Raw genomic sequence first — 23,845 nt, 5'->3', positions numbered from 1 at the left:
AATGATTTTTTTTTTGCAATTCGTTTATCTCAGTCTCGTAAATGATTTCTTGTTGCTGTCCGGCCATGAGGCCCACCATCTTAAAGGCGTGCCGTCACCGCTCTAGATTCTGCCGCCGTCACCGGCTCGTCTGTCTTGTTTCCCAAGCCCTTGAATCCAACATAGCCGTTGTCAATGACTCTCTGCACATGCTCGTAAAATGCCTTCAAGCCGCCAAAGAAGAAGCGCAAGGCGTATTTCTTGCCCGGCACATTCTGGCCAAAGATCCAACTAGCCGTTTCCTTGAACAGACTGCCCTCGGCGACGCGCTCACACTCGAGACACCACTCCTTCTCGGCCTCGGGCGTCACTTCGACGACGGGCACGGGAGCAGCATCGGGGCTGGACTTGCGGAGCTCCTCGGCACGCGCGATCAAGCGCGAGATGAGGTCGACGTGAGCTTCGAGCGCGGGGGGGAGGTTTGTGAAGGGCCCCTGGGGACCTGTGATCATCAGCAGGTTGGGGAAATGAGGCACCGAGACGCCCAAGTAGCTCGTCGGGCCGGTTGGTTCCCAGTAGTCCTTGAGGGTGAGGCCGTCGCGGCCGCGGATGCGGATGCGGTTGTAGTTGCCCTCGATGGCGTCGAAGCCCGTGGCGAAGATGAGCACGTCGAGCTCGTACAGCTTGCCGTCGCTGGTCTGCACGCCCCGCTCGGTGATGCGCGTGATGGGGGTCTCCTGTAGGTTCACGACGTCCACGTTGTCGCGGTTGAACTGCTCAAAGTAGCCGCCGTCGCAGAGCGGGCGCCGCGCGTAGTAGTCGTGCGGCTGCAGCTTGCGGGCCTTCTCGGGGTCCTTGACGATTTGGCGGATCTTCTTGCGGATGAATTCGCACGCAGCCTCGTTGGCTTCTCGGTCCGTGGCGATGTCGTTGAACCCGCCGAACATGAAGCGGAAGCCGTTACCGGCCTCCCATAGGGTTTCGAAGATGCTTTCACGCTCCTCCGCGGACGCCACGGACTTGAATGGCTTCTCGGACTCGACAAACCCAAAGCCCACGGCCGAGTTTCTCACCTGGTTAAAAATGGCGTCGTAATTCGCATTCACCCACTTGCGGTAGTTAGGGTCGACTGGTCGATCGCCGCTGGGGACGCTGTACTGAGGATGGCGCTGGAAGCAGGTCAGAGACTTGACGCGTGAGGCTATGTCGGTGATGACCTGCACTCCTGTCGAGCCGCAGCCGATAATGCCCACACGCTTACCAGTCAGGTCAAGTCCCTGGGGCCATTTCGCCGTGTGCACCTTCTGGCCCTGGAAACTGTCGATGCCAGGGATGTCCGGGTAGTTGGCCTTCGACAGCAAGCCCAATGCGGTGACGAGATATCGTACTTTGAGGCTCTGTCCAGTGCTCAATTCAATTTGCCAGTATTTGGAGGTATCGTCCCAGACGGCGGAGAGGAGTTCGGTGTTGAATTGCATATCCTTTCGAAGGTTATGCCGCTCGACCACATGTTCCAGGTATGCCAGAACATCAGGCTGTTTGACGTAGTGATGTGTCCACGGGTAAGTTTGCAAGTCCTCTTTATCCCACGAGAATCGATAGACGAAGCTCTCCGTGTCGCTCATTGCGCCAGGATAACGATTCCAATACCAAGTACCACCCACATCGCTGGCCATATCGATCACCTTACATGATAAGCCCAGCTCCCTCAGCCGATACAGCTGGTAGATACCGCCGAAGCCCGCCCCGACGATAAGGGCGTCAAAATCCGTCTCTATTGGCGCCATCTTGATGACCGAATGATACCAGTTCTCAAGATGAGGTTGATGGAATTTTGGAGAGTATGGCAAGGGATTTCAGAGAAAGGAAAATGCGAGATCCCAGCCGGTCGGCTCGATGGCTGCTGTACCGAGTAGATACAGGGGGATCTAGAGCGATGAGAATGGACTGAATGTCGGATATCAGGCGGGGTTCGTCGCTAGCTAATGCGTTAGCGACGTGCTCTCTCTCTCCATGACAGGCTCCATCACACCGATCTATCGCTTTAGTCGGGCGGGTTTTGAATCCCGTGGAATGGGGATTTTCGGGTGGTGGGGGAAGAAGGGACGCATTTTGCCCTTTGTACGGAGTCCTGGAGTCAGATAGCACTTAATCTGGGGTTTCTTCCGTGGCAATGTGCCATTGATTCTCTGATTGACTCGGACAAGCGACAGTCAGGACTTTTCCAAGGCGAACGAGTAGGAATGAAGGGAGCGAGAGCTGCGGTGTGCATGTCGACTAGGTGGTGTTTGCGGGGCTGTTGCAGCAAGACGCTGGAGGGGATTTTTTTCTTGGTTGGCAGCAGCTGGATGGAGGCTGCGCCGAGGCGGCCATTCAGATGCCTCCAGAGCGGCTGCGTCTCGCCCACCGTCTGTACAAACTTCTAGCTTCTTGATCACCCTCGGCCCGGTGAGATGAAGCCCGGTCACTGTTTCGTCTTCCCCGCATCTCTCAATGGCTGCAGTTGTGTGCATCGCTACCAGTCCTCATACGGATATGCGTCTCCACGGTGGTGCAAATGTGACTGAGGATCACCAAGCATGCTGAACGGTCTCGCGGTGTACGCCGTCCCACCCTTCTTAATGACAGATAGATGCTCGATATGACGGCCAACTCGACCCCATCAGCTTCTTGTTCCCTTTCAACTCTCAGCAGTCGAGGATATAGCCAGCATGGCACAGCGTGTGGCTTTTATTACCGGTGGAAGTGGTGGCATCGGACGAGCCACTGCGCACAAACTGGCCAGCCGTGGCATCTCGATCGTGGTAGCCGATATGGATGAAAAAGAAGGTGGAAAAGTATCGGACGAAGTCGCAAAGAAGTGGAATGTCAAGACTAAGTTTCTCAAACTCGATGTCACTCAGGAACAACAGGTCAAAGACGCCATCGCCTCGTCGACAGAGTGGACAGGCCGGCTTGACTATGCCGCCAACTGTGCGGGCATCTGCGAATCCATATGGGCTGAAGAAGAAAGCATTACCACCGAGCTCTTTGAAAGGTGCGAAGCTCGAAGCTAATGTCCGGCACTTCTGACCTTTGCAGGACGCATGCCATCAACACCAAGGGTTTGTGGTTGTGCCAGAAATACCAGGCCTTGCAAATGAAGACTCAGGACCCTCGCCCCATCTCATTCGAACCGCCATCCCCACACAAGATTCCAGGACAACGTGGAGCCATTGCAAATGTCGTCTCTATCTCAGGACTCCAAGCGGCAGGGTTGGCAGCATACACACCCTCCAAGTATGCTGCAGTCGGAGTGACGAAAAACGGAGCAAAGTTCTACGGGCCAGATGGGATCCGAGTTAATGCTCTGTGTCCGGGGTGGACTATGACCAAAATGATCGAGCACTCGATGGGCGCCGCAGGGATCATTGGATCGAAGGAAAACGCGGAGTCCCCAGTCAGTAAAGCCATTGCCTTGCGAAGGATGGCTTTCGCCGAGGAGCAAGCCAACGTCTTGAGCTTCTTGTTGAGTGACGAGAGCAGCTATATGAATGGATCGCTGGTGGTCAATGATGGTGGCTTCCACGACATCCGGTGAAAGGCAGCAAATACATATCTAGAGAGTTCAGATATAGACTTTACTACACCTTCCTATAGCAACAGCCAGAGTATGCGGGATGAATTTCTAATGCAATCTCAACTGACCAATACGGCGGATTAAAAGGCGCTATATACCGCGGCATTTCGTTTGATCAAAGGCTAATTTCTAACGCTTCGTATTCTCTACTTGGCTATAACTCTCTTTCTACTCTGATATTCAACATCGTGGTCCAACGGCAGCCATACATACATCAACTAGACAACAGCCGAGGCGAGCACACGCAAAGAGGCTCGCTAGATTACGTGACGACTTCGACAGAGTGGTAATCGAATCGTATGGACTTCTACGACGATCAATGCCCTCATCTCGGGTATGTTGCGGATACCTCAGTCTACCGCACTTTTCACCGTCCTGCCACTCTCCCATATGACTACCAAAACCTCGAGTCAGGTGTCCATGTGAAAGGGCCCCGCTGGATGTCATAGGACCTTGTGCGTTGTCGCAGGGCGATCAACTCCACGGCCCCATAGCCTTCAATATGGGGTTACTACGATGGTAGGTACATAACATGTTACCGGGGCCTCCACAATCCCCGCACAGAGACGGCAATCCTCCTGGTGGCGTCTTTGGTATACTAGGCTATACACTCTCTTCGGGCTGCTCAAGCGTATAACCGGACGGTACGACGGGAAACTCTCCAACACGGCGCGCTCCAGAGTGGATGCGATATGCAAGGCATCCCACGCAGCAGTCTCCCATGGGAAGATGAATCCCGAAGCAGATCTGATCTGCTGTTTTGCATATATCCGGCGAATACCCATCATCTTCGCTATGATCTCTGAGAACTCCTATACCATCCGATCTCCGTGACCATTCCAGTTATTCCAACACGACATGTCGGCCTTCAACAGAGGTTACGCTGGATCGCTCCAAGGATTCTGGCTCCAGGCTGCCATTACCTTGTGCTCGGCCTGGGCCTTTACCCTCTTCGGTATTTTCGGTTCCAATAGAAAGAACGAGCGTACGGCTAACCGTGTCGCTCTAGGATATGATCAAGGCGTCCTGGGCGGTCTGATTTCCCTCCCTACTTTCTTATCGGCAAACCACATCGATCCCAATGCTGCGGATCTCCAAGGCACGGTCGTGGCCATCTACGACATCGGCTGTCTGAGTGGTTGCATTATCTGTGGGTTCGTCGGACAGATGCTCGGGCGCCGCCTATTCATTGTCATTGGGGGTGTCCTCATCTGTCTCGGAGCTGGACTGCAAGCTGGAGCTCACGGTACCTCGTATCTGATCTCGGGCCGTGTCATTGCCGGACTTGGAATGGGCATCATCACCGTGATGGTGCCGGTCTGGGTTGCTGAGACAGCCAAGGCAAAGACCCGCGGTGCCTTGATCGCCGCTCAGCTGTCGATAGTCATCCTGGGCCTCACAATCGCCTACTGGTTCGACTACGGCATGATTCGCAACTATCCTAATACCGAGGCCGTCTGGCGCCTACCGATCGCATTCCAAGTCGTCTTCATCTTGTTGACCTTTGGCATGATCTTTTTCCTCCCCGAGTCGCCCCGCTACCTGTATGCCAACGGCCAGATTGCCGATGCCGATCATATCATGGCTCGCATCTACTCTGTCCCGGTTGACAGTGAGGTAGTGACAAAACAACGCTCCGATGTGTTTGCGGCCCTCGAGGCAGAGAAAGAGTACAGCTTCAATCTCAAGAATCTCTTCTACGACGATTCCCCGGTGAATACGACCTGGAGGCTGTGGCTTGGTGTCTTGGTTCAGGTGGGATATTCTGCAACCGAGATGGGAGCAATTAAGCTAACGATTGGCAGTTCTTCCAACAAATGGATGGGTGGGTAGAATCTTGTTCTTATTTCTGCTGCACACCTCTCGACTCCATGAGAAGGAGTCCCTATCTGTACCCGACTGCCCCATCTGAGGAGCACTGCTGACTTGAACTTTCTGCCAATGCACAGCAACAATATCGTCTCGTACTACGCGACCTTTCTCTTCATCCATTCTCTCGGCATGTCGCAAAATCAGGCTGCCATCACGAGTGGTGGCGTCACGTTACTCTTCCTCGGTGGGACCTGCTCGACCATATACACAATGGAGAAATTTGGCCGACGATCCGTCATGCTATGGGGAGCGATTTTCTGCTCGATATTCATGATTCTATTCACCATCGGACTCGCCGTCAATAACGGCTCCTCCAACAAGCTTGCTGTTGTCAGCATCTTCTTGTTTGAGTTTGTGTTTGGAGCTTCCTGGTGCGATGCGCCATGGATTGTAGGTTACGTTCTAGGCTATGGCGATGGCATTGCTAACTGTGGTGCTTTAGTATGTTCCAGAAATTGCACCTCTCCATGTGTGAGTGACTCTCTCTCTCTTTGAACCCACCAGGTTGCCATGATCTTTAGAATGGTCCGGAGCTCCTAGGGCGAGCTAACGATCTTCTGCAGTCGTCATATCGGGACTTCTATGGGTGTCTTCACCCAATGGATCATCACGTTTATCGTGGTCAAGTTTGGGCCGATGGGGATCCAAGCTTCTGGGTGGAAATTCTATCTCCTGTTCTGCGTCTTCAACGTCTTGGCCGTCCCTTTTGTCTATTTCTGCGTCAAGGAAACGAAGGGCCTGAGCTTGGAAGAGATCGACGTGCTCTTCGCCAAGAAGGAGTACAAACACTTGTTGGAGGCGAGACTCCGAGGCGATCCTGAAGCAGGAGAAAAGGGAAGGGTCGAGGAGCAAGAGGTCGCTCAAGAGACGTTCGAGATGAAGTAGGTGTGCTCGTTGCAGGGATGCAAGAGAATGCCATACCCTCAAGAGGGAAGGGAGCTAAAGAACCGCAAGTATTGTGGAGTTAGGGATACAAATAAGAACATACAAAGAGGCTATTTATGTACTCGTATGTAGCCTGAGCTCTTCTTCTCTGGCCGCTTTATATAGGGTGAATCACTCACCAAAGAGTGTAGAATGGAACGTGAAGGGCAAGCTTTGGCGGAGCAATTACGGAGGACTTCAGCCCGCGTGAACCAGAAAAGTATTGTCGAGCTATTTACGACACGTCTTCGTAGACTTTGTCGCCCATCGGCAGTGAGCAAGTTCTACCTACAAGTGCTCAATTTTGGTGATATTTTGGTATCAAGAATAAGTAGTACTATCCAACAGGCAAGCTATGCTTGATGACTAACTCGGATCTACCTCTTGGGGATCGGCCATGGTCTATGGCAACTCTCGGCGTCGCCTGTCCTTCTTTCTTACTCCAGTTCCTTATCTGCAGGGCTGCGGGAACTTGTGACTCCATTGGTATGGCCCAGCTCGCGTGTTCCTGACGGACCCCTGGATATGGGCGAAACCTAGGCGAATTCATTTCCACTTGCCAAAACCTCGTTCTCTCGTGGTTGACTTGTACAGTCTCCCCCCAAAGGGCAGCGCTGTCGGCAAAATGGCATCAGCATGGCATCCTTCTTTTGATACAGCAACCAGGAGAGACTGTGGAACATGATTAATTCTGGCATGCATTGGGGTCGACTGCGGCGAGCAATGCGGACTCTTTCCTAGTCCACGCTCGGAAAGCCAGAGTCAAATACCGCTTGACTTCTAGCCTGCATTCGATATATTAGAGACTACATATCTCCCAGGAACAATTGGCTGGCCCTTGTGAGGGTTCTTTGATTTAAAGGTACACTGGGCGATCTGAACCACCCCCAAGCCTCTGGTCGTGGCCATCTTGCTTTGGCGTATTCTTTGACATATTCATCTTTCATCAATTCTATTGACCTCCTCTTGTTCCCTGAGTGTGGGTTCTTGGTTCAAGTCTATTCCTCCTACCACCGTTCCGCACCGTGAAATCCCCAAACCATGGCCCCATCCAAAGGTGGTGAAGGATACCCTTCGCGGCCCGGAGTCGAATACAACGAGCTGGGGTGGAAGCTTCAGAATGCGCGAGGCTACAAAATCAACGAAGAGCCCTACGACACCTCGCGGAAACTTCGCGTGATTCACGTCGGAGCTGGCGCGTCAGGAATCATTTTTTCCAAGTTTAGCGAGGACCGGTTGAAGAACATCGAGCTGCAGATCTATGAGAAGAACGCCGACGTGGGAGGGACCTGGCTGGAGAATAGGTATAGTAACGGCGCACGAGACATTATATCTTACTATTTGACTTTCATTTACTCACATTCTATTCAATCTCTAGGTATCCTGGGTGTGCGTGCGATATCCCGTCGGCGTCATACCAATTCACCTGGGAACGGAATCCAAACTGGTCACAGTACTACTCAGAATCACCGGAGATCTGGAGGTATTTTAAGGGCGTAGTCGAGAAATACGGGCTCGCTAAGTATATCAAGTTACAGCATACGGTGACTAGGGCGCTCTGGGACGGCGAGAGGGGCCATTGGGAGGTGTATATCCGTCGACCTGATGGGACCGAGTTCAAAGATATATGCAACGTTCTGATCAACGGAAGTGGGATTTTAAAGTATGTCCTCGCACTTTACAATCGCCCCTTATCGCTCGCTTGGATGTTGAGAACTGACATCTATCATAACGTGTTTAGTAACTGGAGATGGCCAGAAATCAAGGGCCTACACACTTTCAAGGGCATTCTACAACATAGTGCCCAGTATGATCCGAAGACTAATCTGAAGGATAAAAGAGTGGCCGTGATCGGCATCGGAAGCAGCGGTATCCAGATTACGTCCAAGATCGCTCCGGAGGTGAAGCGGCTATACACGTGGGTGCGGTCGCCGATATGGGTGACAGCAGGATTTGCGCAGAAGTTCGCGGGCAAGGACGGGGGCAATTTCCAATGTAAGTCGGGGCGGTCATCGCCTACAGCAATACCATGGGCTTTCTCGTGGCTAGTTACCTGACCTCATTACAGACACTGCAGAGCAACGGCAACGGTTCGCGGAGAACCCTGAACTGTACTTGAAATACTCAAAGATGATCGAGTCGGAATTAAACAAGCGATTCAAGTTTATTCTGAACGGGACCCCGGACGCTATAGAGGCCAAGGAAGTAAGTATAGCTGCTCGCACATCGCATTCACCGGCCGATAGCTAAAACTCCCTGGGGTGTTAGTATGCGAGACAGGAAATGACCCGGAAGCTGGGGGATGCCAGGCAGGAGCTCAAGGACGCGATCATTCCTAAGAATTTCGGCGTGGGTTGCCGAAGACCGACGGTGAGTGACGATGAAAATATGGTATACGCGGACTTGAAACTGACGCGAGACAATACAATAGCCGGGCAACGGATTCCTCGAAGCACTCGCTCAAGACCACGTTCAAGTCTTCTTGGAGCAAATGAGAGAAATCACCCCCAAGGGGTTCATCGACAGCGAGGGAATTGAACACGAGGTCGATGTGATTATCTGCGCGACTGGGTGAGCAGGAGTTGGATCTTTTTTCTGTTTTATTTTGGTCTGCAAGTCTCGCCTACTGACACCTCGCAGTTTCAACACAAGCTGGATCCCACGGTTCCCGGTTGAGGCCAACGGCCATAGTATCGCGAAGATGTGGGAGAAGGAAGCGACGTCGTATCTGTCGCTAGGTGTCCCGCACAGTACGTGACTATCACCGATCCTTTCTCGCATCGACTTTCTTACGCTTTACAGTGCCGAACTACTTCATGATGGGCGGCCCCTACGGAGCTCTAGGCCACGGGTCGTTCCTCCCCATCCTTGAAACGCTCGGAAGCAACATCGTTGCGTGTATCCAGAAGATGCAGAAGGATCGGATCAAGAGCATGACACCGCGGGCGGAGGCTGTCGAGGAGTTCCGCGAACACGCCGAGCTATTTCTCCAGCGCACCGCGTGGGCGTCTGGATGCAGTTCGTGGTTCAAGCAGGGCCGGGTGGACGGGCCTCTGACCATGTTCCCGGGCTCTCGACTCGTCTACCTCGATCTCCTGGCAACGCCGCGCTTTGAGGACTACCAGATCGAATACCTGAATCCGCTCAACCGATTTGCATTCCTGGGCAACGGCTTCTCGCAACGGGAGTTTGACGGCCGCGATCTGTCGTATTACCTGGGGCTTTTGGACGGGGACGACCGTCAGATCGATCTTGAGGCAGACCTTCACGACGAACTGGCGGACTTGATCCAGTAGGAAGCGCACTGGGGATTTTGAGAGGGCGTTTTGGACCAGCACCTTACAGGCTTCTTTTTTTTTTTTTTTTTCCGACAAAAATCCATGAGATGGTGTTGGGTGACTGGTTAGAAAAGAGTCGACTCAAGGATGATGTGGACATTTATCAACTCACCGCCATATAACTATCAATTTTATTATATGTGTGTGCATCATACTACAAACTTTCGCTACAACGGCATCTTGACCATTGATGTTCTGGTAGCCTCGGTAGGTAGAAGCCTTGAAGGGCATGACTGTTTAACGCCAGCATAGTGTCGGGTCAGGTCAGTGCGACAGTAAGGTTCTAAAGATCCACCACCTGCTTCTGCGCCCTTGCTGCAGTGTCCCTGGCGAAGGATTCACAATTCAAGTAGGCCACCTCCGGCACGACGACACTGACGACCCACGTGCTATAATGACTCCCTCGCTTTGAAAGACACGTGCACAACGCAGGGTCTTATCACAGCACCGGAGTTTTGATCGTGTGACATATGAAATAAGGGACGTTGCAGGTTATGATGGCGGTGGTCTTCGACAGCACGAAAAGTGCTTCATTACTGACACCCAACCGATTTCTTCGCAACGGGATCGGTTCCCTACTCCCACGAGATCTCGTTCACGATAAGGACGGTGGACCGCTTTCAAGGCATCTCCTTCCAGATAGAAACGGTTACAGCGTGGCCACACCGAGATGCTTCTCACTTCCTCCATGATTGTCGCGTGTCTGTGGCCTGCATATAATCACCCCATCCTATGGCGTGGTAAACCGCTAACAGCGGGTCAGAGAAGATCAAATATCTCCCCTCCACGGCCTTTGGGATGATTCAGCAAAGCGCTCGCATTCCGAGTCCCGAGTTCTATGGCTGGTCCTGTCTGGATTTACTCTGGATAAGCTCGACAGTCGACGGCGTGGACTTCCTCTCCTGACGTGTCTTTGCCTGGCCAATTGGGTGCGACAACGGTCTCGAGGGACGGAAACGGCTAGTCGGGTTGCTCTTATCAATGAGCTTGCCCCGTTATTAGCACTGGAAACCCTCTCCATCTCCACAACATCCAGGACGTGGAGCTTCTGGTCGGATTCCACGAGGAAGGGAAGGCTACGGCAGGACTGAACGAGGCACCATGGGCGGCCGCTCTATGGTTGTCTCGTTGATGTCCGACGCTGGGCGTGTATTACCAATCGGGGTTTGTCTTTGTCTGATATATCCCCGTCGAGGGGGCGAAGCAACCCGTTCAAGAACAAAGATCCTCGCAGGCTTCGTGTATGGTGTTTTCAGCCTCTAGCCGATCGACTTCTCGAGCTTCACTTGACCATGGCGTCGCACTCCAAGGACAGCTGCAGCGTCCACACGTACGATCCGTACAAACTGCCGGACTCCAAGCCCGTCTTCTCACACGTCACCACCACCAATGGGTCCTGCCGCATCGTCACCACGGCAGGGCTGGTCGGGATGGACGAGCACGGCGACGTGCCCGAAGACATTGACGAGCAGATTGCTCTGGCCATGAGGAATCTCCGCGGGGCGCTCCAAACCGCCGGCGCGACGGTCACCGACGTCTTCAAGCTGGTCTACTATATCGTGGACTACGACGCCAAAAATCGGCGGCACGCGAAGCACATCAAGGCCTTTGTGGATGGCCACCGCCCGGCGACGACTATGGTGCCGGTGCCTTCGCTCGCGGACCCACGGCACAAGTTCGAGATCGAGGCGTACGGGGCGATCCGGCAGGAGCCGCTGCGGATGGTCGACGTGGTCGTCGTCGGCGGCGGGCTCAGCGGCTTAAAGGCCGCCTACGACATTCAGCAGGCCGGGCTATCGTGCGTGGTCGTCGAGGCCCGCGACCGCGTCGGGGGTAAGACGTGGTCGGTCGGACCGGCCGAAGACGGCAGCTACGTCGACGTGGGCGCCGCGTGGATCAACGACACCAACCAGAGCGAAATCTACGCGCTGGCCAAGTCCCTCGGCCTGGAGCTCGTGGTCCAGCGAACCGAGGGCAAGGTGATCCAGGAGGACCTCTCCGGTGGACTGAGCCTGTTTCCCTACGGCGGCACCCCGACCGGGCTGGCCGAGGCGAACGGGGCCGAGAATCTGGTTTACATCCGCGAGCTGGCCGAGAAGGTGTGCCAGCAGCTGAATATCCACGACCCCGTGGGCACCGGCGCTCCCCTGGACAAGATGACCATGGAGGAGTGGTGTCGGTCGAGCATCCAGTCCGAGACGGCGCTGGCGTCGGTCAAGATGTGGGTTCGACAAATGCTCGGGCTGGAGCCGTGCGAGATCAGCGCCCTGTATTTCCTGAACTATTGCAAGAGCGGCGGCGGGCTGTTGCGGATGCGCTCCGATTTCAAGGATGGAGGCCAGTACCTCCGGTTCGTCAGGGGTAAGGAATCCAAAAAACAATCAGAGATCTAGTGACCGTAGGTCATACTGACATCCCTTTGGTAGGGACGCAATCAATGTCGATCGAATTGGCTAAGCGCCTGAGCCCCGGCTCTGTCGTGCTCAGCTCGCCGGTTCGACGCATCTCCCAGAGTCCAGCCGGGATCCTAGTGTCAGCGGCGCGAGGCGACTTCCGCTGCCAGCGCGTGGTGGTGTCGGTGCCGACGCCCCTGTACAAGGAGATCACCTTCGAGCCGCCGCTGCCGCCGGCGAAGCTGGAGCTGAGCGACAAGAACGTGCTGGGCGACACGATCAAGGTGATCGTCAAGTACGCGGCGCCGTGGTGGCGCAAGGCGGACCTGGCCGGCATGGTCATCTCGTTCCACGGCCCGATGGTCAGCTGCCGGGACACCAGCAACGACGCGGCCGGCACGTACTCGCTGACCTGCTTCACCACGGGCGAGATCGGGCGCCAGATGGCGCGCCGCCCGCAGCGGGAGCGGTTCGACGCCATCCTCGCGCACTTGCGACGCGCCTTTTCGCCCTACGTCGGCGTCGTCCCCGAGCCTGTCGCCGTCACGGAGCACATCTGGGCCAAGGACCAGTGGGCCCAGGGCTGTCCGTGTCCGGCCTCGCCCCCGGGCATCATGACCCTGTACGAGCACGCGCTGAGGTCGACGCACGGCAAGATTCACTTTGTCGGCACCGAGACCGCGTACGAGTGGAAGGGATACATGGACGGCGCGGTCCGATCGGGGGACAGAGGCGCGAAGGAGGTGATTGAGGCGATCGGCAGGGCCAAGTTGTAGAGGACCCCAATTCGTATGCTATCCCCGTACAACTTCATCCAGCGCACGCCCTATGATGGGGGTGGGGTGGAGGGATACGTGAGAACTATCCCCCAGTTCGGCCTCACATGGTTTCGTTGAAACGAGCCCAGGTACAAGGCGCGGGACTGCATCTCCTGAGAAAATTGTTTTGTAGGCTAAGGTTGAGATTGAGGATGAGGTTGTCGGGATTGAAGTGAAAAGCGGCAGCTTCAGTATGGGACTTCGGAGTCTCCGTGGCCGTAATTCTATAAATTCTGTATATAGATACATACGTCCACGACAAGCATTGCAGTCCGCGTATGCCACATCAGGTCAGCATTAAATACGCCGTCTTTGCCTCGACGACTCTTCTCCAGTCGGAGGTGACATCGGAGGCGCCCTGCCGGCGCTGGTTCCAGACCTCGACGACGACCTCCCTGCCACGGGACCCTGCCTCCACGCCGTACGTTCTGGCCTTGTCGAACCACTGCAAGAAGCGTTTCTGAAGGGGTTCGGTCAGCGCTTCGGAGGCGGCGATGAAGCACGGCCAGGTCATGGGGCCGGCGACGATGCCGGCGTCGTCCTTGATCTCCTCGGCCGCCTCCATGTGGGTGACGACGCTCTCGACGTACGGCTGCAGGTGCTGGCGATGCATCAGCCGGATGTGGCGCGAGAAGTAGATGATGAGGGCCTTGTGGACGGCACGGGTCTGGTGGTCGACGATGGCCCGCGTCTCGGGCCCCACGGGCGCGCGCAACAGGCTGGCCAGGCGGGCGTCGATCGGCCAGTCCAGTACCTCAGCCTCGAGCTTGTCACAGGCCTCGGCCAGGGAGGGGATCAGGAGCAGGTCCCATTGCTTGCGGCGGAGGAGGTTCACCTGCTGGGCCAGCTCCGTGGTCCGGCCCATAAGCAGCAGCAGGTCAAGTGGGAAGCCGTAGACGAACTCGCACGACGACATGTCGTCCAAGCTCGAATGTATCTGCTCCAGCCCGAGCCAGCTCTCGGCCTCCTTGAGGTTGCTGGACAGCTTGTCCTGCTGTTGCTGTTGCTGTTTGTGTGGTTCTCCCGTCGTGCCCGACGTCGCCGACGGGTCTTTGGAGTCGGTCGCCAGTTCCGACACCAGCGCCGTGCTCGCGTGGATGACCCGCAGATAGTAGAAGGTGCGATGCAGAGCGCGCGCCTTGGAGGAATACTTGGTCTTCCAGCCTCGTTTCGCCGACCGGATCAGGCTCTCGCATCCTTTCAGATGAATGCGACACGTCCGCGTGTCACCACAGACCACCTGGATATTGTCTCGGTTAGCCCCCCTGTCATGTCACATTTGGGAATATCCTTGAGATTGGGGTGGAACTGACATCTATGGTGATCATGGAGAGCATGGCGGCCAGCAGCTCCTTGTACTTGGGCTTCCCGGGGAACGTCCGCTTCGACGCCACCGCGAGGTTCTCCTCCAGGCAGCTCTTGAGCAGGTTGACGGCCCGGAACCGCATCTGCAACGCCTTTTTACACCACTTCCTCGCCGAGGCCTCCTGCCCTTGGATCCGGTATTTGTTCACCAGATTGTACGCACTCACCGACAGGATCGTGTGGAGGAGGGCGTTCCGAGCATTCGACGTGGTGCCGGTCGCTTCGAGCTCACCACTCCCTTGCAGCGCCCGCGGCAGGTGGAGCGTTCGCCAGGGGCTCTTGGAGTTTTCGGTGACGGTGAAGAGATTCACCACCGAGGTCACATAGTGGTTGATCAAGAACCGTTTGTCGACCGTCATGAACGTCGGTTTGAGCTGATACGTGGTCAAGCTGGGATCGGATCCGTAGGCGGTAGGCTCAACGCATACCCCCTGACTGGACGAGGCGTAATTGTCTGGCGCTTCTGGACTGTCCTCGTATTGGTCTGTAGGCGCCAGCAGACCGCCTAGCGAGGGAATGGCGGGACTGTTGGGGGACAACGGGTCCAGGGGCCAGATGTAATCGATGTCGGCCGCACTCCAGAACTCGTCCAGTGAGACTTGGGCACTGGCCATGTTCTCGGGCGCCTGGTCTAGATTTGCGCTGGCCCGGCCCATGATCGAGGACCAACATGGCTCTACGGCCGCTGGGGGTGTGTTGAGTGGCTCGCCCGATGCCGCCTCTGATCGGCTCACAGCAAGGGATGCGTAGGACGATGCATCGGCGGAAAAGACCGAGAAGGGCCCATGGACTCGCGTGCTGCAGGAGGATAGACACTCCTCGGCGTCAATGGCGTTCAATGCCCTGTCCAGGGCTGCCTCTCCCAGGATCGACGCGGGGATACCTTATCACAAACGGCGTGAGCATGTCATGTGGCTGGCTTTTCGATTCGGCGAGGACTTACTAGCTAGAACCTGCCGTCTCTGGGAGCTCTGGGTTCTGACTAGACTACATGTCTGTTCACCGGCGTTAGTCCTGGGCGGGAGCCATTGCAGTCGAGCGGCGTAGCCACCACAGGTGAGGTTCTTGGACGTGCACTGCCTGCAAGAGGGCTTTGTCTCGTCACAGCGGAGGCGCCGGGCCCGGCACGTCCAACAGCCTGTGAAGGTCTTCCTCCTCTCGCCGGGGCATGGTGGAGGGTTCGCGCGAGTTGTCATCAGGCTGGTGGCATTCTCCAAGCGTGTAGTAATCCACCAGTTGGCAGTGGTCAGGGCAACCAAGGGAAAGAGATGGCCGGACCTCCCATTTTATCCACGACAGGTGGATCGCCCTAGATCAGTCGGCTTATCTCAGGCTGCTCTGCTCGTTATCAGACATCCTCCAGACTTTCTTTGGCTCAGGCCCGCCTGGGGTTTTAGGGCAAAGTCAAATCAAGGGATCGACCATCTGTAGGCCATTGGTCCGCTGTGAGTTGCCATTCGAGAAGAGTCGTTGAAATTTTGTGCTCGATTGCCACTTGAGGCTTGTCTAGGGGGCGTATATCACTTTCGACGCGGTCGAGATGGAGGCCTCAGAAGGTGTCTCGTCGATAACATCGATACATTCTTCTCTTTGTTATCAGGAAAGCAACACCCTATCATCGGCATGGCTCCAAGCGTCACTGCCACCACCGTCCAACAGTCGGACTCGACAGTTCAGTTCCACGTCCGTGGCGAGAGCCCGACCGCAACTGCCAACACTGCCTTGGCTGCAGTATCGACGGGGGGTTATGAGTTTCCGGGTGTGCCCAAATTCACCGATCCTTACAAGAAGCGGGCATGGCAGCTGGAACATATGGCGGGGGCCTTCCGAGTCTTTGCGAGAAAGGGATTCACCGAGGGAACAAGCGGTCACATCAGCGTGCGAGACCCTGTCGACCCAAACACCTTCTGGATCAACCCGTACGTGCCCCCGGCCGCTGTGTCCCGGTATAGGAGCGTCGGACTGAGAATAAACCTCCCAGCTTAGGAAAGCATTTTGGCATGCTTAAGGCCAGCGACATGGTCCAGATTGACGAGAACGGCAAGGTCATCGGAGGCAACAAGGTCGCCGTCAACGCCGCCGGGTTCATGATTCACTCGGCCATCCACAAAGCCCGACCAGACGTCCACGCAGCCTGCCACACGCACTCCAAGGCGGGCAAGGCGTGGTCGAGCTGCGGGAAGCTGCTGGACATCATCAACCAAGACAGCTGCACGTTCTGGAACGACCACGTGGTGTACGAGACCTTTGGCGGCATCGTGCTGGAGAAGGAAGAGGGCGAGAGAATTGCGAAGACGCTGGGGCCCAGGGTTCGCTCGGCCATCCTCCAGAACCACGGCCTTTTGACGGTGGGATCCACCGTCGACGAGGCCGCGTATCTCTTCACCCTTCTCGACCGGACGTGCGAGGTGCAAATCATGGCCGAGGGGCTCGACAAGGTCATCATCAGTGACAAGGAAGCCGAAATGACCTATCGGCTGAATTCCGACCCGGTAAGCCCATTGTTTCCATTTTTCTGAAGGCCTCACACAGTCGACTAAGACTCGGGATAGGAAACACTCTACACCGAGTTCCAGCCCGATTTCGAATACGAGATCTGGAAGTCCAACGGAGAGTTGAGTAAAGGGGAGTGATTTCGCAACGAGCAGGTGCTGGGAGCATATAGAGTCCAAAAATTCAGCATGGATGGGTAGACCATACATAGAAGACACTCGAGCGGTTTATCCTCTTACAAAGAAATCCCTATGTGCTCGGCATGCAGTCGTCGACAAGAAATCGGTCGTCGGGGCACCATCATGAAGATGTAGCCATCCGTCGCCTTTGGGAAGCTGACCCAACATTGCCTCTCGTTCACGCATTCGACGTTCTTACTCTTGAAGCGGCTTTCTGGTGATGTTCCTTTAGATTGCCTACGCTTTACATGGGGAGAGCAGAGGACAGATACCTCAACTGCCTCCCATACTCTTCAAGTTGAAGAGACCAATGCAGCCAATGTATTTCTACACTCTTCGCATAACGACCCGATAGTGTGGTTCATACCAAGGCTCACTTGGGTACCCTGAATGTAGCTCTCATGACTATGAATCAACTCAAAAGCCTGTCCGTCCGTCCACCTCCCCCGGCCCACGAACGCAAGTCCGAACCCTATAAGCTCACCGGCGCCTATTTCTTGGCCGGAATGGTCACTAAACCCTTGGCCTCCATGGTCTGCCACTGCAGACCCTTCAGGATGCCATACATGACCTTCAAGGTGGGCGTGGAGACTCCCAATTTCTCGGCTTCCCGCAGAGGCTCGCCGACGATGTTCTCGAACTCGATGTAATTGCCCTGCAGTAATTCACCCGGTCAGAGAGGAGAGCATACGAGAGAGGAAAGATCCAGGATCCGAGATATGTGAGGATGAGAACAGTGCAACAGTGCATACCTTTTCAATGTCCTGACACATGCTGGGCTTGAAAAAGGTGTCGAACGGATCGGTCACTACCATAGTTTCGACGATGTCCTCAGGCAGCAGCACGCCGGCCGCCTTGGCCGTGTTCTTGATCTCCCACATGGCCGGCCGGACCAGGTTCTCGACGATGTGCTCCGAGATGCGGATGCGGCTGGTGTCCATCCTCAAGATGGTCGCCGTCGAGTTGTAGCACGCGTTGTAGACCAGCTTCCGCCACCGCGAGAACGCCACGTCCTCGGTGAAGCGACAGTCGACGACGCCGCAGGCGTTGTACATCTCGGCAAAGTCCTTGGCCGCCTGCTGACCGGCGGAGGCGGGCAGCGTGGGGTGTGCAAAGGCGCCGAGGATGACGACGTCGTTGTCGTCGTGGCGGACGCTGCCGTGTTGAACCTCGGTGGCGCCGATCAAGGACACGCCCGACAGGACAATGTTCTGGGGGAAGGCCGCGATCACGGGCTTTTCGATGTTGAGCCCGTTCTGCATCAGCACGATGGCCGTGTGTCCCGCCGTCACCGCGGGCGCAATGATTTCCGACACCGTGGGCTTGACGTCCGGGACATTCTTGGTCGTCACCACGATGTAGTCGAAGGGCGGGAGACCCTCGTCGGCGACGTTTGGCACGGCCTTGGTGACTGGCGGAAGTGGAAGGCCTCAGTCAGCGTTGTGGTCCTTTCTCGTCGTTGCTCAGGTCCAACCCGCGAGAGCTGCCACTTACTCTTCGTCGGCCTCCAGCCCTTGACCTCCCCGTGCTCGATGGAGTCGATGTTGAAGCCGAACTTCTCCACCGCTGCAAAGTTGGATCGCAGCACTGAGGTGACAGTCGCTCGGCCCCCGGATTCCATCGCGTACGCCGCCATGGTGCCGACACCACCACTGCCCACGAGGAGCACATTGGCTTTGTTAACGCTGCCCATGATGATCAAGGAGACGAAGATAGAGCTGAAGAAAGAGAATACCGGACAACCTCTCACCCAGATCGCGCCGGATGTTGACGAGGTCAAATAGTAAACAATCGTGGTCCACGTCGTTCCCTATCCCGCGCACCCCAGCAGCCACGGGCGCGAGAGAAACACGGCTTCATGATGGGTAGCAAGGGTCCACATGCTCAAGAATGCATCTTTGTGGGCGCCATCCAGCAGAGATCCGCCGCCTGCAACGTCTATCAGCATTTCTAAGCCTTGAGAGGAGACAGGGCAACTCTCGGCAGCGCCTGTCCTTGCTTCCTTGTGTCGTCCTTGTCCGTCCTTGGCCTTTCCTTATCTGAAGGGATATTATGCGGGGCTTTCTGGCCTGGTGAGAAATGTTGTCACTAGCTATTATTCCGGTCTGCCAAATAGGCAACGGTTCCGCTCGACAGGCTTATCTGCTGTGAATCCACAATCCATTGCTTGTGGGGATTGCAGAGGAGCCTTGGGCTGGGGACGACGCTGCCTGTCTCAACGCTACTGCGACGTATATGGGTCAAAACGGTGGTACTATGGTTGATGCCGTTGAATCTGGGCTGCGACGTCTCGAGGCCAGAGGATTTTGTGACCCAGAGGCCTATTGCCGTAGCAGCCGGTAGACACAGTCTTCTGGCCACGATGGTTGTCTACGCCATTGGCTTTCGTTCATGAATGTGAATATTGTCATCATAGGTAAGGAGTGGTCTCCGGGGTGCAACAACAAATGCCTCAATCTTCGCTGGTACAGGGTTCACGTCGTCAGTCTCTCCTGAGACGCCCTCTCCCCAGACCTCTCCAGGCTCTGTTTGCCAATCTATTACTCTAACTCGAAGCTGGCACATTTGTTCCAATTAACCAGCCTACGTTCAGCCATGGACCCAAGCGTGGCGGCAGCACACCTTTGCAAGGAACGTGATGGCATCAATGCGACGGGATCTGGTGTTCTTCTTTCTGGTCAGTCAAACCTCGAGCCGCCCCGTTGATTGGATCCATGGATGAAAGTTGATGGGCCTGAATATCGTTGTAGGTGTCCAGCCCAGGGACGAGAACCAACGCTCGGATTCGCACAAGCGACAAGGAGACACCACCGTGATTACCAGGCAAGACACGACGTCCGAGATCCTTGCATTTCTCCCAAACGACTCTGGAAACCCTTACAACTGGCCCACGGTACCCAATCCGAAAACCTCCCGCACATATCTGGTTTGGTTGATCAGTAAACTGACATGTGTCTGTCTATGCAGGCAAAGAAGCTCTACATTGTGATGGTGGGCATCATCTTGATATTCAACAGCACCATCTCCTCGGCCATCACCAGCAACGCCGTGACCTACATCGCCCAGGACCTCGACGTGCATGGAGAAAATCAGGCCTACCTGCCGACCACCGTCTATTTGATCGGCTACATCTTCGGCCCGTTGGTCTTTGGTCCGCTCAGCGAGACGCAGGGTCGGAAAGTCGTGACGCTGTGGACGTTCAATGTCTTCATTCTCTTCACCATGGCGTGTGCACTGGCTCCCAACTGGCCGAGTTTGCTCGTCTTCCGCCTTGTCTGTGGGACCTGTGCATCGGTTCCGTTCGCCATCATCGGCGGTCTCTTCGCAGATGTCTTTGAGAGTCCACGCACCCGGGGCCGCGCCGTGGTGGCTTTTATGTCGGTAGGGAGCTACAGCTTCCGCGCCTTGACGTGTTGGACCCTTGCGCTGACCATGTAGGGCACGACGTTTGGTCCTCTAGCCGGGCCTCTGATATCGGGATACCTGTCTCCCGTCAACTGGAGGTGGATTTTCTGGGCCGTTTTGATCTTTGCTGGGTGTTCTTGGGTTCCCCTTGCGCTGATGCCAGGTAAACCGGACTGTGGGGGAGAGAGTCCTCGAATGTTTCTCAATGCTGACCGACCACACAGAAACATTCGGGCCCGTCATCCTGAAGAGACGAGCTGTGGCACTGCGGCGGAAGAACCCCGACTCCAACGTCGTCGCTCCCTTGGAAGTGGAAAGCAGACACGCAAAAGACTTCATCCAGACGTCCCTGACGCGCCCCATCCGAATGCTGTGCTTCGAGCCTCTCGTCTACCTCAGCTGTCTGTACATTGCACTGCTCTACGCCTTCTTCTACTTGTTCTTCGAGGCATATCCCATTGTGTTCGAAGGTACCCTCACCGTCTTTGCCTGTATTCCACGAACACGCTGACATGGCCGATAGGCATTTACGGGTTCAACAAGGGAGAGTCAGCTCTTGCGCTATCACCTAGTACGCTTCACTTGTCTTTAACTTTTGGATCCCTCTGAACTAACCTGGCGGTGATCGAAAGTCGCCGTCGGCGCGGCCTTGACTGCACCAGCCCTCTTCTCATACGACAACATGATCCGCCGCGCCCAAAGCCAGGGCAAGCTCTGGACGACCAAAGAGGAGTACCAGCGGCTTCCGGTGGCTTGCGTCGGCGGCCCGTTCTGCGTGGTCGCGCTGTTCTGGCTCGCCTGGACCGCCCGGCGCGACATCCACTGGGCCGTGCCCTGCCTGTCCGGCCTGTTCTTCGGCTTCGGCTACCTGCTGACCTTCGCGGCCCTCAACAACTACCTGGTGGACGCGTACGAGGTCTTCGCCGCCAGCGCCATGGCGGCGTCGTGCTTTTCGCGCAGCATCGTCGGCGCCACCCTGCCGCTGGCCGCCCGGCCCATGTACCGCGCCCTGGGCGTCGCCTGGGCCACCTCGGTGCTGGGCTTCCTGGCCCTCAGCCTGGTCGCCGTACCGTTTGCCCTGATCTACTACGGTCCCAGCATCCGGATGAGGAGCAGGTTCTGCCAGCACCTCTTAGAACAGAAACAAAAGCGCGCCGATCGGGCGAGAGTCGGCTCGACCCAACAGGTCGACCCCGAGAGCTGAGTCCACGGCTCCCTGGGCGCCGGTGTGCGTCCGTCCGTTTGTTTGAGTCTTTGCATGTAGAGGCTAGAATAGAATCAGAGTCAGACATGTTTTGAGAGAAAATAAGATCAATGGTCAAGGAGCAGGCTTCATTACTTTGACCACTGTGTCCTCTGAGACGTTTTGGGGGGGGCCTCGTTTGCTCTCGAGTGAAACAGATTCAGCCCCGTTCACACAAGCATATATGCTCTACTATATGTATTATCGAGGAACTCGGAAAGACACAACACGTTCTTCTGATCGAACTATCAATTCGCGGCTACAAACGTTCCAAGGTCCCTGGAAAGCATGATACCCGAGATGTGCACTGAGGAGAAGCCCATCAAATCCCTCCATCTCCTCGTGCCACTTGAGGCAGGGCTCTCTCCCCCGGCTTCACAGACCAGTGAACGCGGCCCTCTCGGTCAGGAACTCGCCGACAGCGTCGATAAAGACTTGCAGCTGCTCACGAGTATGGACAGTCATGGGGTGGATGGCGCCGCGGCGGGCGACGAAGATGCCGCGCTTGAGCATGTCGTAGAAGAACAGCTCGCGCAGCTCGCTGCTGCCGGCGAGGGCATCGGCGGCGTTCTTGACCGCCTTGCCCGTGAAGTGGACCTGCATCAGGCTGCCAACGCCGCTGACGTGCAGCAGCGAGCCTCGGTCGGCGGACAACGCGTTGAGCTGGGCGCGCAGCCACTCGCCCGTGTCGAAGAGCTGCGTGGCGGCCTCGGGGGTCCAGACGTGCTCGAGCACGGCGACGGCAGCGCGCATCGTGGTGACGTTGTTGTTGTAGGTGCCCGAGTGGTAGACGCCGTTGGGCTGGTAGGGCTCGACCAGGCGCATGATCTCCTCCTTGCCCCCGAAGGCGCCAAAGTTCTGCCCGCCGCCCGCAAAGTACTTGCCCAGCGTCGTCATGTCCGGGTAGACGCCCAGCAGGGCCTGGTAGCCGCCCGTGGACATGCGGCTGGTCATGACCTCGTCGAACATGAGCACGGCGCCCGTCTCGGTGGCCTTGTCGCGGCACGCCTGCGCGAACGCCGGGTCCACGGGGATGCAGCCCGACGAGCCCTGCATCAGCTCGATCACGATGGCCGCCAGGTCGTCCCGGTTCTCGTCGGCCAGCCGCTGCATCGTCGCGATGTCGTTGTACGGCGACAGCACCACTTTGTGCGGCACATTCATGGTCCGCGTCCCCGCCGCCTTCATGTTGGTTTCCTTCTCGCTCTGAAAAGCCATCAGCCCGCCGTGGTAGCCTCCCCTGGACGGAGATTCTTTCAGTCAGCTCTCAAGGGCCGGCGACGGGCATCAGAAGTGGGACGGGATAGGTATCCCTTTGGGCAACTCTTCTGATCACTTACTGCATGAACAGGAACGTGCTTTTGCCCCGGTAAGCGCGGATCAAGGACAGACACGTCGTGACGGCCTCGGTGCCCGAGTTGGAGAAGCGGATGCGATCGATGCTGGCGAACCGCCCGACGATCAACTCGGCGAGCCGGCCCTCGAAGCGGTTGACGGCGCCCAGCGACATGCCCTCGTCAATGGCGTCGTGCATGGCCTTCTTGATCACCGGGTGCGAGTGGCCGAACGCACACGCGCTGTACTCCGCGCACAGGTCGAGGTAGCGATGCCCGTCGACGTCGGTGAGGTACGGGCCCTCTCCCGACTGCATCACCAGCGGGAACGGCTTGAAGTAGATGACATTCCGCGTCGTGCCTGCATGCTCGTGGCCGTGTCAGAACAAGCACGTCTTTTCACCAGGATGAGGCTGGGAAAAAGAAGAAGAACAAACCTCCTGGGGTCGCCGTCGCCGCCCGCTTGCAGATCTCGCCGCTCGTCGGGTTCGCCTTCGCGTACGCCGCCCGCGCCTCTTCCAGCGCCTGGTCTAGCGCGGACGTGTCGTCGACTGTTGCAATCATAGTGGCTCGTAGGGTGTCTGGCTGGCTGAACGGAGGAAAATATTTGGGTCTCGTGGCTTCTGTGTCATGAAATGGCCCCTTGTACACTTCGTTATAGAGCACTCCTCTGTGCCCGCGTTATGTAGTCTACATACAAGCCACGTCGTTGTCGGGGTTGGTGATAGGCCCCACTAGCTGAGAAACAACAAGCCATGATCAGCGACCAGATAGTCACGATGTCTAGTTCAACCCCAGCATGGTTCCGCCACGGTTGGTCCGGGGGTATCAGAGGGCAAAGGGGGCAACAGACGGCATAGGCTTCCGCGTCTCGAGTCGGGCA

At 56.4% G+C, this 23,845-nt stretch overlaps 4 protein-coding genes across 4 annotated transcripts; 3 read left to right on the top strand and 1 right to left on the bottom strand.

The window, feature by feature from the left end:
- Window positions 1–80: 80 nt before the first annotated feature.
- PV07_00176 (uncharacterized protein) lies at window positions 81–2,260 on the bottom strand (the record flags this gene model as incomplete). Its single annotated transcript, XM_016386606.1, has 2 exons — window positions 2,012–2,260; window positions 81–1,957 (listed from the first exon to the last, which is right to left on the bottom strand). Exon 2 carries the CDS (start codon window positions 1,764–1,766, stop codon window positions 81–83), a length of 1,686 nt encoding a protein of 561 aa, XP_016253534.1. The 5' UTR covers window positions 1,767–1,957; window positions 2,012–2,260.
- Window positions 2,261–2,690: 430 nt separating this feature from the next.
- PV07_00175 (uncharacterized protein) lies at window positions 2,691–3,559 on the top strand (the record flags this gene model as incomplete). Its single annotated transcript, XM_016386605.1, has 2 exons — window positions 2,691–3,016; window positions 3,061–3,559. 2 exons carry the CDS (start codon window positions 2,691–2,693, stop codon window positions 3,557–3,559), a joined length of 825 nt encoding a protein of 274 aa, XP_016253533.1.
- An 897-nt stretch (window positions 3,560–4,456) lies between these two features.
- On the top strand, window positions 4,457–6,506 carry PV07_00174 (uncharacterized protein; the record flags this gene model as incomplete). Its single annotated transcript, XM_016386604.1, has 6 exons — window positions 4,457–4,553; window positions 4,608–5,353; window positions 5,404–5,423; window positions 5,548–5,860; window positions 5,913–5,941; window positions 6,034–6,506. 6 exons carry the CDS (start codon window positions 4,457–4,459, stop codon window positions 6,353–6,355), a joined length of 1,527 nt encoding a protein of 508 aa, XP_016253532.1. The 3' UTR covers window positions 6,356–6,506.
- Window positions 6,507–10,898: 4,392 nt separating this feature from the next.
- Window positions 10,899–12,901, top strand: PV07_00173 (uncharacterized protein; the record flags this gene model as incomplete). Its single annotated transcript, XM_016386603.1, has 2 exons — window positions 10,899–12,093; window positions 12,159–12,901. Exons 1-2 carry the CDS (start codon window positions 11,025–11,027, stop codon window positions 12,899–12,901), a joined length of 1,812 nt encoding a protein of 603 aa, XP_016253531.1. The 5' UTR covers window positions 10,899–11,024.
- Window positions 12,902–23,845: the final 10,944 nt, after the last annotated feature.

This window comes from Cladophialophora immunda (genome assembly GCF_000835495.1).
Source record: "Cladophialophora immunda strain CBS 83496 unplaced genomic scaffold supercont1.1, whole genome shotgun sequence".
NCBI classification, from domain to species: domain Eukaryota; kingdom Fungi; phylum Ascomycota; class Eurotiomycetes; order Chaetothyriales; family Herpotrichiellaceae; genus Cladophialophora; species Cladophialophora immunda.
The sequence above is the reverse complement of the archived record's forward strand: the minus strand, read 5'-3'. Positions and strand labels throughout refer to the sequence as shown.